The 13,058-nt window shown below is 42.6% G+C and overlaps 1 protein-coding gene across 1 annotated transcript in view; it reads right to left on the reverse strand.

Moving 5' to 3' along the window:
- Positions 1-13,058, reverse strand: part of grik4 (glutamate receptor, ionotropic, kainate 4) — a 283,909-nt gene that overhangs the window by 112,230 nt on the left and 158,621 nt on the right. Inside the window, exon 5 of the mRNA XM_030107939.1 lies at positions 4,909-5,074. Within this exon, the coding sequence (XP_029963799.1) occupies positions 4,909-5,074 (166 nt within the window). The remainder of the gene's footprint in view (positions 1-4,908; positions 5,075-13,058) is intronic.

Raw genomic sequence — 13,058 nt, forward strand, 5'->3', positions numbered from 1 at the left:
AACACCAGATACAAACTAGTGATCTGAACTGATTTTTCTTTGAAATGCAATATAATCTTTCTCACAAATGGCTGCAGTTGCTTAAAATGTTCAGAAAAAAAAGCAAGGTGTCACTGACAAAAACAAACTCACATGGTTGCTCTCACCCTGAAAAACAGCATTCGGGGCAAACAGTGACACAGATGTACGATGAGAGGAGATACGAAACACGCCTCAGGAAGACGAGCTGAAATGGCCCAAAGAACGAGCCGGAGGATCTCCAGTCAAACTTATTTTGGAAAAAAGACCTTCCCAAATATGTTTTGCAAGGGATCCTTCTATTTCAAACATCTGATTTCTTTCTTCTAAGCTCGGATAATAACAAAAATTGAAGTACGAGGGGAGAAAGGTAAGAAATTACGGATATTTTTTGGAACCGAAACTCAAACTGTCACATTTCCATGAATGTCAGAGTTCAGGCAATGTGGCACTTCATGATATTCACGTCCAACTCCAATAAGAAATACATCTAATGCCACCTTGTTCTTATGAGACAAAAAATTCAAAAACAATAATAATAATAAAAAAAAAAAAAAAAAACAGAAATATGTTTTTCCTATTTTAAATTACTTTACATTTATTCAAAGTTGTGAGTGTACAAATACAAACAAACAAACACTGGTCCATGATATTGTCTCTATTTGATGCACTTCTCTGCATAAAAACTATCTTGCAAACTGCCACTCTAAGCCTCTCCTCCTACAGACCAAGAGACTCTCAGACCATACTTACCTTCCATGCTTTTTAAAATGCAATTAAACTAAAGTACAACCACTAAAAGTCCAGCCATCACTTTGACTCCTGAAATTCCTGCTATTTCCATCAGTATCATTACCAGCCACTGCATAATTACTATTATCAGCCATCAACGACTCTAACCTACATCACTCCCATTCCCATCACTCTTAGACCCTTTGCGCTCCTGCTCGCCAGTCATAAAGACGTTTCTTCCACCTGACAAACGCTGATTACAGGTTAGCGATGGTGAAACCAGATGGCGTGTGAAACTGTGTACTGTAGCCATCAGACTGACTCCAATGGAGGATTTTAATTTATGAGATAACATGCGCATGCAATCATCACTAAGAAAAAAAAGAAGCAATTAGCCCAAGGCACGCTACATTAATGAGCAGATAATATTGGAAGCACGCACTAAGACAACACAGTAGAGCAGTGTTGCTTCTTATTATACCTGCGATGAAACAATGCGGCAAATGGCACGCTGTGCTCTACAACCGTGACGGTGGGAGAAAATGCTGGATGAACATGTGAGAGGGAAAGTTCGGTGGGACTTTCTGCATCTGCAGTGCAGCTTTGGTAACATTTCACAGCTTATTAGATGTTGTTTCCAATCGCCTGAGTAATGAAAGCGCAGCGCTGAAGGAGCACGGAGGTCCTCGGTGTGGGAACACTCCGCATGTGAAGGTGTAGCGTTCCGGGCAAGCGCTTTTTGATGACTTCTTTGTTTTCACGCTAAAAATACACAACATATGGAGCCTCCGGGTAGGTCTGATAACTCAACCACACAGGCCACATTAGGTAGGAGTTACAGTGCTGCATCTGCTCCTGCACCCGCTGCCACTGATAGCAGGGGTTAGCTAGATTAATATCTGTCCTGGTGTGCACCGCGCCTTTGGGCAGAGCTCCACCTCCTCTCCTGCCTCTGCACCCATCGCAGGAAAATATTCATGAATTGGCCACGCTCTATTAGGCTGTCACTGACTCGGGTGATTAATGAGGCCGGCACATGTGGATGAGCCACCAACAGCAGGCTGCCAACCAACCCGCTGCTGCCGCTGACGGAGGAGGGCGGGACTGGCCGAGCCAGAGCCAAACCTGAATGGAACGAGTTTCATAATGCTGAACACGCACATACACACCACTTTCTGGAGTGATTTGCGTTTACTTAGGTGCATTTGCTGGAGATTTATTCAAAACAACTGCTGGCCTCATTTCTAGATATGAAAATATGAAAGTCAGCCTCGCATCCTGTTTTTGACCCAAAGAGGACAAACGGTCAGTATGTCAGCGTTACAAGGTTACCACAAGACAATCACACACAAGAGTGGATTTTTCTGCTTTATCAAAGTTCAAAAAAATTGGATGCACACTTTGTTTTCCTGGAACTTTGCTTTGACTTCATATTCAGACAGTAAATCTAGCTGCTGTACCTACGTTAGTTTAATCTGATAACCTATTGATTGTTCTTATAAGATTGTTTTACCTAGATTGGTCAAAAAGAACATCATATTCCCTCAAAGTAAGTAGATAAACTGAATTAGGTCCCTACAAGAGTACTAAACACACAGACAAACAAATTTGTATGCAAATCTGGCTATAATGCCAATTGCAGCATTTTCTATTGAATGAATGAGGACTCGCAAGAGAAAGAACAATCAATAGAGCTGCGTCATTTCCTGGACCCTCTCCCACATTTTGCTAAAGTATTATTCCAGCGCGCTTACACCCACCCCCTTCTCTCCACCCAGTCCCTACATTTCAGCTCATCCCACATCCGTCACGCAGCGTCCTCCCCTCTCCTCCTCTCTCATTTCAGACGCCCCTCCGCCTCCTCTATCTACCTCTCATCTCCCCACATTTCATTTCTTTTCATTTTATTTCATTTCCTTTGCAGTCCGCTCTTAGCCCACTGACACAGTAAGAGAAGCACCCCGCCGTCCCGAAGGCCCACACACACACATACACACACACACACAACCCAAGGGAACAAGAAATGTGATGTTAAAATTAGTTTCTTTTCTCCAAACCCGCCAATATTACAGTCAGACAGTGGCTAAAAGGTTCCCTCGTTATCGCGGTTCTTGCAAGAGTCATATTAATCAACTCTCTGTGGAATAAATGTCACAGAAACAGGATCTGAATTGGAAAAAAATGAAAGACAGACAAGAACAAGTAGAAGGAAAAACAACTGATGATAGAGTTTTTACCCTTTAGGCCACAACGGATGATTGAGTTGGGGTTGAGCTATCTTTGGATAAACAGATTTTTTTTTCTTTTTTTAAAATACATTGGGTTGAATTATTTCCAATGATGACAAAGAGCTCCGAATGGAAAACGCTTTGTTTCAGCATCCGAAACGACACACCTGATGCTAAAAGTTACGACAGGAGGGAAACTCCGCGGCGAAGACCAGAAGACAGCCAAAGAGAAGACCGAGACGTGTGATTGGCAAGGTGGGCGGCTCATTGTCATCACTGAACTGTCCGACACACGGCTGACGTTTCCAGCTTATTGCCTTTCCTTCAAAGCCGTGTGCCGCTTAAGGAAGAAAAAAAGGTTAGTTGGTGCCACTCAGGGTCGCAGTGTCTTTGTCTGTGAGGTTGTAATTACTGCGTGCTGGACCATAAGAGGGTGGGAACATGTCATGATTTAATCTTCCTTTCTATTTAGGAAAATAACTCCCCTTGAGGAGATTTCCCAGCTTTTTTAAGGTCAAGCAGTAAAGTATCTTTACGATGTAACGAGTAGCTCTCATGGGGAGGAAGTCACTGCTGGTCTCCACTGTTATTTACAGAAAACTGTCAAACCCAGTAATAGTTAAATAGATAAGTTTGAGTTAAAACCTTTGCCACTTTGCAGGTTTGAGTTCTTTTTTTTTTTCTTTCCATATATGCAGTGTTTAATGTTTTTTAAAAAATAATTAGAAACTTTTTGGGCCATATCAACAAGATGGCAAAAAAGAAAGAAAAAAAAAAGCAATCACAACATTTCTCTAACCTTAGGATGTGTTCACAAACAAACTGACTCCTTGTACAGCTGCTGTCAGCGTGGTCTATTTATGGGAGTGTGCACACTGCCTGGTGTGCACCAAACAACCTGAGATCATTTGAAAAGTTGATTCCAGCTCACTTTCAATAGTGCCTTTCGACAAAGCTTTGAAGTGAGAACACATTAAATGAAGACCTGTAAATACATTCTTATGGAAGTCATAATGCATAGTAGAGCTCACAGCAGTCCAGCCAGTTTAGTTCTTTACATATTTAATTTCAGTGTGAATAACAGTCTGTCTTGTGATTTTGAATGACTCCCAGAGTGATAGGTTTTGGGAAGAGTTTGAACAAACAGTGCGGAGGTCATGTGTGTGTTTTTTGTTGGATGGTTGGAGGAGGAGGACGGTGGCAGGTGTGTGTTGAGTTGTTTTCATACTCTGACCGGTTCACCTTGCCAGGGTGTCACTTGAATCATCGTAAGTGGAGAGAGCTCAGGAAAGTCAAGTCACCTGTCAGCTTATGACTGTTATTTGATCACTTAGCTTTGTCGATGTGGTTTGCACGTACTGCTCGATTCACACAGATCTCCAGATAAAGAAAACATTATGCTTGTATTGAAAGTAGTTCATATTGTTTACATGTGTTACACCATGTGAGTCCATCTCCTTAATCAATGGGCAGACGTAGAGCAGTAAAATGTGTGTAGCCAATTTCTTCCGGTGCTCAACCTGCAGCAAACACTTAAACAGATCCGCCGTCAAACACACACAACCCGATATGTTATGTCATTAGCTCCATTTAAGGATGAGCGCAATGTTGGAAAAGGGAAAGCAGTCAGCAGGAATCAGCAGATTTGGGGTGTGCCGCTGTGAGGGAGTTGTAACACTGGAGCGCGGCAGCTGCTCCAGCAGGAAGCGTGTCGCGGGGTGAGATGTTGATAAGCGCTGCATCTGTTGTCAGAACACAGTCGGCGTGCGTGCGAGAAGCCTATGCGCGCTAACATGTGTTAAAGGAAGGCAGACATGAAGCAAAAACGTTTGCAGTCTGCTGGCAGACGTGGGGAAGACGGCGTGTGAGCGTTCACCGCGGGCGTGCGTGGCTGTGCGCGTCGACGCGAGGGTGTGAATGCGGGACTCACAGTCGGCCTGGGCGCAGATGAGGCAGGAGGTGGTGCTGTTAAAGAAGGTGAGAAGGCCGGCCACAGCCAGGCTGATGTCGGTGTTGGTCGGTCGCAGGTCCAGTGTGGTGAATCTGGGGAACTGAACCTTCAGGATGTCCTCTGGAGCCACCTTAACGTAGGGTACCTGCACAGAGACGCACATGTCAGACGATCCGCTGCATTTTAATCATCGCAGCCGTCGTACTGTGACCTTTAGCACCCATGTTTAAAATGCAGCCGGCATCTGCAGACAGGACAGCCATAAGAGAGATAAACACAAGGAAACGTGTGTCTGTGAACCGAGCGACAAAAATAGCAGGATGCCAGCAGACATTCAAAAGAAACAGCAGTTCTGAGGAAATTAGTTTAATCTGTTATGATAAACCACGAGCGAGGATGACCCCGGGGTCTTCGGTAATGCGCACATTCAAAACACATATATATTTCACTGCCTGAGACACTGAAGATCATGTTAAGTACAAGTCTGGATCAAAAACTTATTTTTGTTCCACCCACACAAACGAGTCCTTGTTAGAGAAATGTTCAGTATAACACCCCCCCACCAACAGCGAGAGGGGAAGGGGGGGGGGTGGGGGGCGAATAAAAGCAAGACTTTGTTTCCCTGGCTCGCTGTGAAGCAGTTCAACTGTGCGCTTGGAGGTGACACTTTTATAACACCCTTATGTGCACACTGTAGCATACAAGACATTGCAGCATTTGACCAAACACACAGAGAGAGTTAACGATTTTTTAAGGATGTAATAGAAGCTGTTAGACAGTTATTACTCAGGAGAAAAACACCTGACTTAAAAAAGCGACTCAATGATTGAGATAAGACAAGTGTAGTTACTCACAAGTAAAGCTTTTCTCACATCACAATTCCTTTAATTGTATTGATTGGATGCCCAGTGTGGAGGATAGCAGTCACATTGCAGAGACATCGTCCCTGGTTTGAGTTTTGGGTCTTTTCTGTGTGGCGTCTCGGTCTGCGTGTGGTTTTTCTCTTCTTGCTTCCCACAGTCCAAAAATATGAACTGAGGTTAACTGGTAACTCTGAGTCATCTATAAGGTGTAGCAGTGAGTGAGAAAGACTGTCTCTCTCTGTGTTTTGCTCAAAGTCAGCTGGAATCTGCCCCAACACCCTGCAAAGCTGTGGCGAATGAAGCATTATCGGGAATGGACGGATGGATTTAATCTGATATAAGCGATGACGTGTGTGACGGTGTGTGTGGCCCAGAGGTTGTGCTACTAAGTAAAGTCTGACATGAGAGACGGGGTCAACCATCTCTTCTTATAAGAAATACCGAGAGATGCAGGGGGAAAAGTACCACAACTTCACATAAACTACAATATTAAACCCACACATGAATAAATCATTCAAGAAGTAAAAATTTAATTGGAGGTACAATTTCTTTGAGAGTGTGTTGTACAATTGGAACTTGTGTCATGTCCTTTCTCCACCCCGCTGCTGAAATGTTAAGCAGTGCAGCAGCCGCAGAACAGAAATGTCAGTCAAACAGTGCAGAGAGCGGAGGAGTGCTAATCAGCTCAATGACCCCACCTGTGTGAGGCTGGCTGGGCTCCGGGCTGCCGAGGTGACTGTGAGATCTGAACTCTATTTTGGAACACCAAAAAAAAAATCAGTGACATTTGGATCTGGACCTGACACTGCTACGTCAGCTCCCACTGTCAAAACACGCTGCATTGTCTGATTCTCTGGACAGCCGCTGTTGTTACATGGATTATAAGGAAATAATAAGAAATACGTTTAAAAAATGATGACAGTTTGTGGTTCAGATAAATCATTTTCCCCAAAAGATCAAGAAATGTGCTCAAAATTAGAAAAAAGTGCTCCAGAATTAGAGCGAGAAACGCATCTGTTTGTTTCCTGGCAATCTCCTGATTTGATAGAGACGTCAGTGTGAAGTTAGATGATCGCATCTGTGATCTGGGATCTGAGAAAATAACAGATTGAGAGAAAAAAAAAAGCACATTCTCATCAGCAAGTATTTTGCATAAATCGTTTGTCACTGGAGGAGCCACTTCAACAAGATGGGTGTTGCTGGAGGATTTCCACAGTGGTGTTTTGACAGTCTCTTTGTTAATGACCTCTCCAGGTGAGCGACATGCAACATTGTCAACACCCACTAATGAAACAACACTTTCAATTAAAGTCAGTATCACCGACAGACTTCCTTTCCACTTCCTGTGTGGGGAGTTTGACAGGACTCAGATGCTTTTTACCCAAATTCAAGATTTAAACTTCCCTGCTTGCTATTTACTCCTGAATGAAAAGTTACAAGAAATAAGAGAAGCATCGGCAAAAACACGACTGTCCAGAATGAGCTTTTGAGGAATTTGCTGCTTGCTACTTGTTCACTAACCTTTACCTCAAATGGATGCAACAGCTCTGTATAAGTCCGTTAACGCTCTGGTGACCCAGTCAGCTGTGCGGTATTTGATTTTATGGCTGCAGAATTGGAAGTGCAATGACTGAGTGCTTCTGTCCTTTTTTTTACAAGAAAACTTCAACCTTTAAAATTTGGCAGTTATTTAATATTGCTTTCTGCTTTTAAGTGGGGGGTGACAGTGATGAAATTCTCTCCGGTTGGATCTGACCACAAAGCTCTGTTTTTCTTTTTTTAATTTCAAGTCATGTCAGCAGTCATAAGATAGGAAAAAATGTTCAAACTGTGAAAAAGCAGCGACACAAGCAGAAATGTAATGCAGCCTATAAATGTACTGATAACATTTGAAAGCCCTGAGGTGAAATTTAGAACTTCACACTAAAACTGAGATTGTGTAGCATGTTTTCCTGCTTTGCTGCAGTCACAGGGAAACACTGCACATACAAAATTCAAGTGCATGACCTTTCAAAGGTGTGTGTATTATCATTTTCCACAGCATAGATCTCACTCAAGGCATAAATATAGGAAAATTAGCTATATGTTCATTAAAGAAATCAATACACATATAATTCTTCTATCCAGCTACTTAGCGTAATACTTAATATATTCCCCAATCAGATCGATTGAAGCGTTTTCACAAGTTTGCTGTGGCTTTCTAAATATTTGTATTCCTTGGCCACCCCTAATAAATTTATCGTACCACCCTTGCTAATAGGCCCACCCACCAGCAGCTCATGGCTGCTGTCAGAGGGAAGGTTAAGTACACTGCGGCTGTCCTGAGTGCAGCAACAAATCAGGGCTGAAGCTGCCTACAAATCTGCTGAACTTCTGGAACAAGACGACTTTACGTTGATCCCATTTCAAACACAGCTCCCATCTTTTTCCTCCGGTGACATCCATCTCTTCTTCGGTTTGCCTCGTGACAATGTGAATGGGTCCATGCCGCCGGTGGGGTGGGGGTGGGGGGCAGCGTGGTCCCAGGAGGGGGAATATGAGTGAGGTGGAGGAATAGGTAGCAGGTGTCGGGCCGGTCCGCTGGCAAAGCGTTGAGGCAGAGCTCAGCGGGGCTTGAAGGGGATGCAGGTGGACGTGCGGGGTTCGAAAGGAGGAGCAAGGGGAGGAAGCCTCTTCATCATGGCAGATTGCCTGTCTGTGGTTCCCAGTGCCAAAACATCGCTTCCACCAAACACCCGTATCCCCTCGATTGGTTTTCCATCCCTGCCCATCAGGGTGTAATGGAGTCCCTGCGTGTAGGGACGGATGGAGGTGTGGCTACTGCTGACAGGCCTTGCTCGAACGCCATTTCTCCCTCTCAAGGAGTTCAAAAATCTGTGTAATAGCATGGGGAAATGCAGCCCCGTTCAGCTGTCGCCTTCATCTTCCCTGTTGCATTTGTGCAATTTTTCACAACGTCTATCTCATTTGTGTCTCTTTTTCTCTGCGACCCCATATTGTTTACTTTTGTTCCACACGTCCCCCGTTTCCCAGCCATGCTTCTGCATCCTTTTCCAGAACGAGCACTGCCCACCCCCTTTCCACTTAAGAACCTGACACACTACGATAGGCAGTGTGTGAAGCTACGGTTTAAAAAGCTGCTTACACACACACGCACACACACTTTGTCCTTTTCCATCGAATTGGCTCATTGGACCCTGCTGTTAGAAACACTGGCGTCTCGAGGGGGAACTACTTGGCTCTGAGTCCTGATTCATCATCAAATTCCACAGCATGCTGCCTCGACTCTCGCAGAAAAAAAAAAAAAAAAACCTCCGCCGAGACATCTTAATCATTTTCCCATATTACATTTTCTTGAAATATTTCATTAACATTTTTCTTCCTTGTGAAAATTTACTAAGTCATCACGGCGACAATATGCTTCAATATAAATACAGTCACGGTCATTATGAAGGAGAAGCTGCAGGCTCGATGTAGCTTCCAGCAAGGCAGAGGAGGACATCATGCATCACTCCTAAACACATTTCCCCGTGGTTACGGCACAGTGATTAATTGGTTGTTAAACAGCGGCAGCCTCTATCCTGGTGTTTAGTATCCAGACTACAGTTAAAACAAGGGTACGCCGAGCAAGGAGAATCAATCTTCACGTTAGGAATAGCAAGTTGTCAGCCACATCAAAGTTGCTAGCCAGACTCCTTATCTGCAACCAACAGCTAGTATCAGTCACTTTGCTGGTCGATTAATCCCATAAATAAGAACAGAAAAAAAAAAAATCTTTCCTACAAGTTTGCAGGACACGGATTGAAAGACTTCATAAGCCTAACAGCTGCACCGCTTTCACTTTTACTCTGCCAGAAAATCATCGGCAATCGTTCTGTCAGATCTACACTCAAGTCGGTTTACTGGTAAATTGTTGCATGCTCCCATGTATGACTTGTTGATTTTCCTGCAAAGCATGGCAGCTCTTTGTGCAGGTTTGGTTTTTTTTTTAATGTCGAAGCTGCACTTTTGAATTTCTGTGTGGAAAAGAAAGTTCAGTTGTCTGTTGAAAAGTGTTTCTCGTAAATGAAATTCTACAATTGTGATACAGCTCTTTCAGCTTCGCACGGCTCATTGTTGGACTTTTACTATTTTATTTTCTGCTCATTCGCTCGGCTGTTTAAAAAACACCCATATCTTCGTGTATCAAACTTTTTCTCAATAAATCAAATGTTTTAAAGAGAAATAAAAGCATAGCAACAAAACTGGGACAGTATAAACGTTGGGCAATATTTAAAAAATGAAAGAAAAAAGACTTTAGAAGGAGCAATTCAAGCTCATAGAACCAGGAGAGCCAGACTAGAAGCAGATGGATGGATGGATCCATGACAAGACTTTTATCCAAAAGACAGAGAGAAGGGAAGTCTAAAGTAATTAAAGGAAGCACTGATTATATTTACTCAGTCAAAAATGTGAACAAAAATCTTTAATGCTTAAATACTGATTGCGAAAGATGCTGACACCTGTTCATTTTGATGGAATGTGTTGGAAGTGATCAATTAATTCATTAATGTACAAATATTCACAGGGTTATCTGGCAATGTAAACATCTTCAATGCTCCCAATAATCACCCTGCTGTCACAACAGCTTCATAACGACCACAAAATGCTTTTTTTAAGTGGTGCTTCAAGTCTCAATCCTCATATTTCTGATCAGCTCGATGAACATGCACAGTGGTGCCCTGGGCTTTGCCTAGTCTGCTGGAATTACTTGCACTGAATGCCAATGAAACCTATAAAATAATACCTTCTGAAATGGAGAGCAGCCTTGAGAAACCAGCCATTGCTTTCATTTTGAACACTCCTTTTACATGTGGACAAGGGAGCCAGGAGTCCAAGGAGTCCACCAGCATTTGGCTTTAACTTAAATTTTGATGAATCAGAGATGGGAGAAGTCGTCCAAAACATTTGAATAGATCATATTGAGGCTCTATTCCAATATTGTCAGACAGCACAAAAATAATTAGCATTGCGATGCAGATGATACACAGCTTTATTCATCCTCTTACATCTGGCAAATGAGATATTACCCCTTATTGCAGACAGATTTATTGTTTGAAAAACTGGATGTTGAACAATTTGTTTCGTTCCAGATGAATGACTTCAGAACCGAAATTATTAAATGTCCCATCCCAGCATCCATTTTATGCATTCTCTCTGAAAATGTGATTCATGATTAGACAGTCGTAATACAAGAGCTTTACTGGACTGTTGCTCAGTCTGCATAAAATCTTCACACGTGAAGATGGCCGAAAGAAAGAGCTCATGCTAAAGAAGCAAGTCAGATGACTTTCTGCCACAGGATGGAAGGCTTCAATCCTTATGACGGTCTGCTCAATGATCCATGAGCGACTCAAAGGAAAGCCAATACTCCACAATGACAGGAACAATCTGATTACATTGAGCCCCAGTTGCCTCTCATTCCGGGTCTACAAGTTGTGTTAAACGGACAGGAAGACATGGGGTCATCCAGTTAGAGAAATTAGACTGATCATTTCGTCCCCCTCCAGCAGAGCTGGGATAGGTGACCTGGACTTTCTCCCTCTCCATAGCCCCACTGCTCTCCAATGAAATAACATTCATCCAGACAGTTTTGAATTAAAATTTTTTTTCAATCCTCATCTGGTTGATAAAGACACAAACAACAGTTATAGAACAGAAAGCAAACTACAGATAGAAGCAGAAAAGCTGCATATCAAAATTAGAGGAGAGTGAATTTCGAAGGATTCGTCCTGTGACATTACTGGTGTGGGAGTAAATTTAATTATATTATCAGTAAAATGTAAGGGGGATATGTCAATAAAGCCCAAAGAAACAATATTTAATAATAAGGAAGCTTGACTGTAAATACAACTAAAATACCAGAAGGACTGATGAGAAGAAAGACAATATCTGTTCGGGGGATGAAGAGCGGATGAGCAAACAGAGACAATGTGTAACTAATACACAAAAAACAGAAGAAACAAAGGGGAAAAAGGGGGAGATGAAAACATAAACAGACATAATAGGCGTAAAGAGGGAGTGAGGAACAGCAAAGGGGTAACAATCAGCACTCATTAAATTGTGTCATTGAATTTAGATTGTAAAATGCGATTCTGTTGTCTCAGGCAATCTGTTTGATGTTCTCTTCTTTATTGGATCATTTCTCAAGACATACAGTTTCAGGGGATCTGGTAACAACATCAGCATTTAGCTTTGTTATTGTTTGGTCTCAGTGGGCTACAAATACACTCCAAGATAAAGCAGACTATAGTGGCCCACATCTATTATTTAGAAGATGCAGCATTTGTTTGCTGTTGAAAGAAGTCATAAAATCCGTTTGTGCTGTATTCATTATGTAATGAGCAGAGCTGACTGTTGGACTTTTTGGATGTTAACTGAAATGTGTCTCTAGGCCCTCATATCACAAAATTGATGGTCAAGTCCTTTTTGCTGGGAAACCAGTAATTTTAGAGACGCGTATGGACTGTAACTGTACCGGCAACCTGCCTGAAATGTAAAGCTGCGCAAATAATAGATGTGCCAGCAGTGTACAGTCATCACCTGTCAGGGTGGTGTTTGTGTATTATAGATCAGACAGATCATTGGGGAGTGATGATAAACAGGAAAGCTGTTTGCCAATCTCCATTATAAACTGAAGGAGAATGTGTTTACCGAAGAGGTACGGAGGCTCCGCCATGCTTACAAGGCAGGACCGTGGCGCCCTGGCTGTTCATGGCGGAGGCTTGCTGTTTCAGTGAGCGAAACTGCTTTGAACAGAGTGATTTTGCAATGTATACAGAACATTCTTTATGCTTTTCATACTCTTTGCTATTTGAGGGGACCGAATATTTGTTTCTGCCGTGTTTTCCAATGCTGTTAAATGATTCTGATTTCACAATGACAAAGGTAGAGAGTCTAGATAATATTGTGATGGTTTTAGCACTGAAACATACTTTAATCCCATATGTACTTTTATACAATTCACCTGGATCAAGACATTTGATATGTCACTGTAGTCAGACGCTGCTGTCTGAAAAGAAATAATTGGCAGCTAAGACAAAATTAAGTGTGGCAACGTATCCCATGTGTACCTTACATGCTAAACACTTTGAAGCGACACATGATGTAGAAATGACAGGACAAACAATGATCCCACTTTGAGAACACGGTCCACAAATCTGTACATTGCAGTTCCACCTATTCACAGAACAGTTGGCTCTTCCTTGAGCTTTTCACAAGTGTGTG

This window comes from Salarias fasciatus, chromosome 14, assembly GCF_902148845.1.
Source record: "Salarias fasciatus chromosome 14, fSalaFa1.1, whole genome shotgun sequence".
NCBI classification, from domain to species: Eukaryota; Metazoa; Chordata; class Actinopteri; order Blenniiformes; family Blenniidae; genus Salarias; species Salarias fasciatus.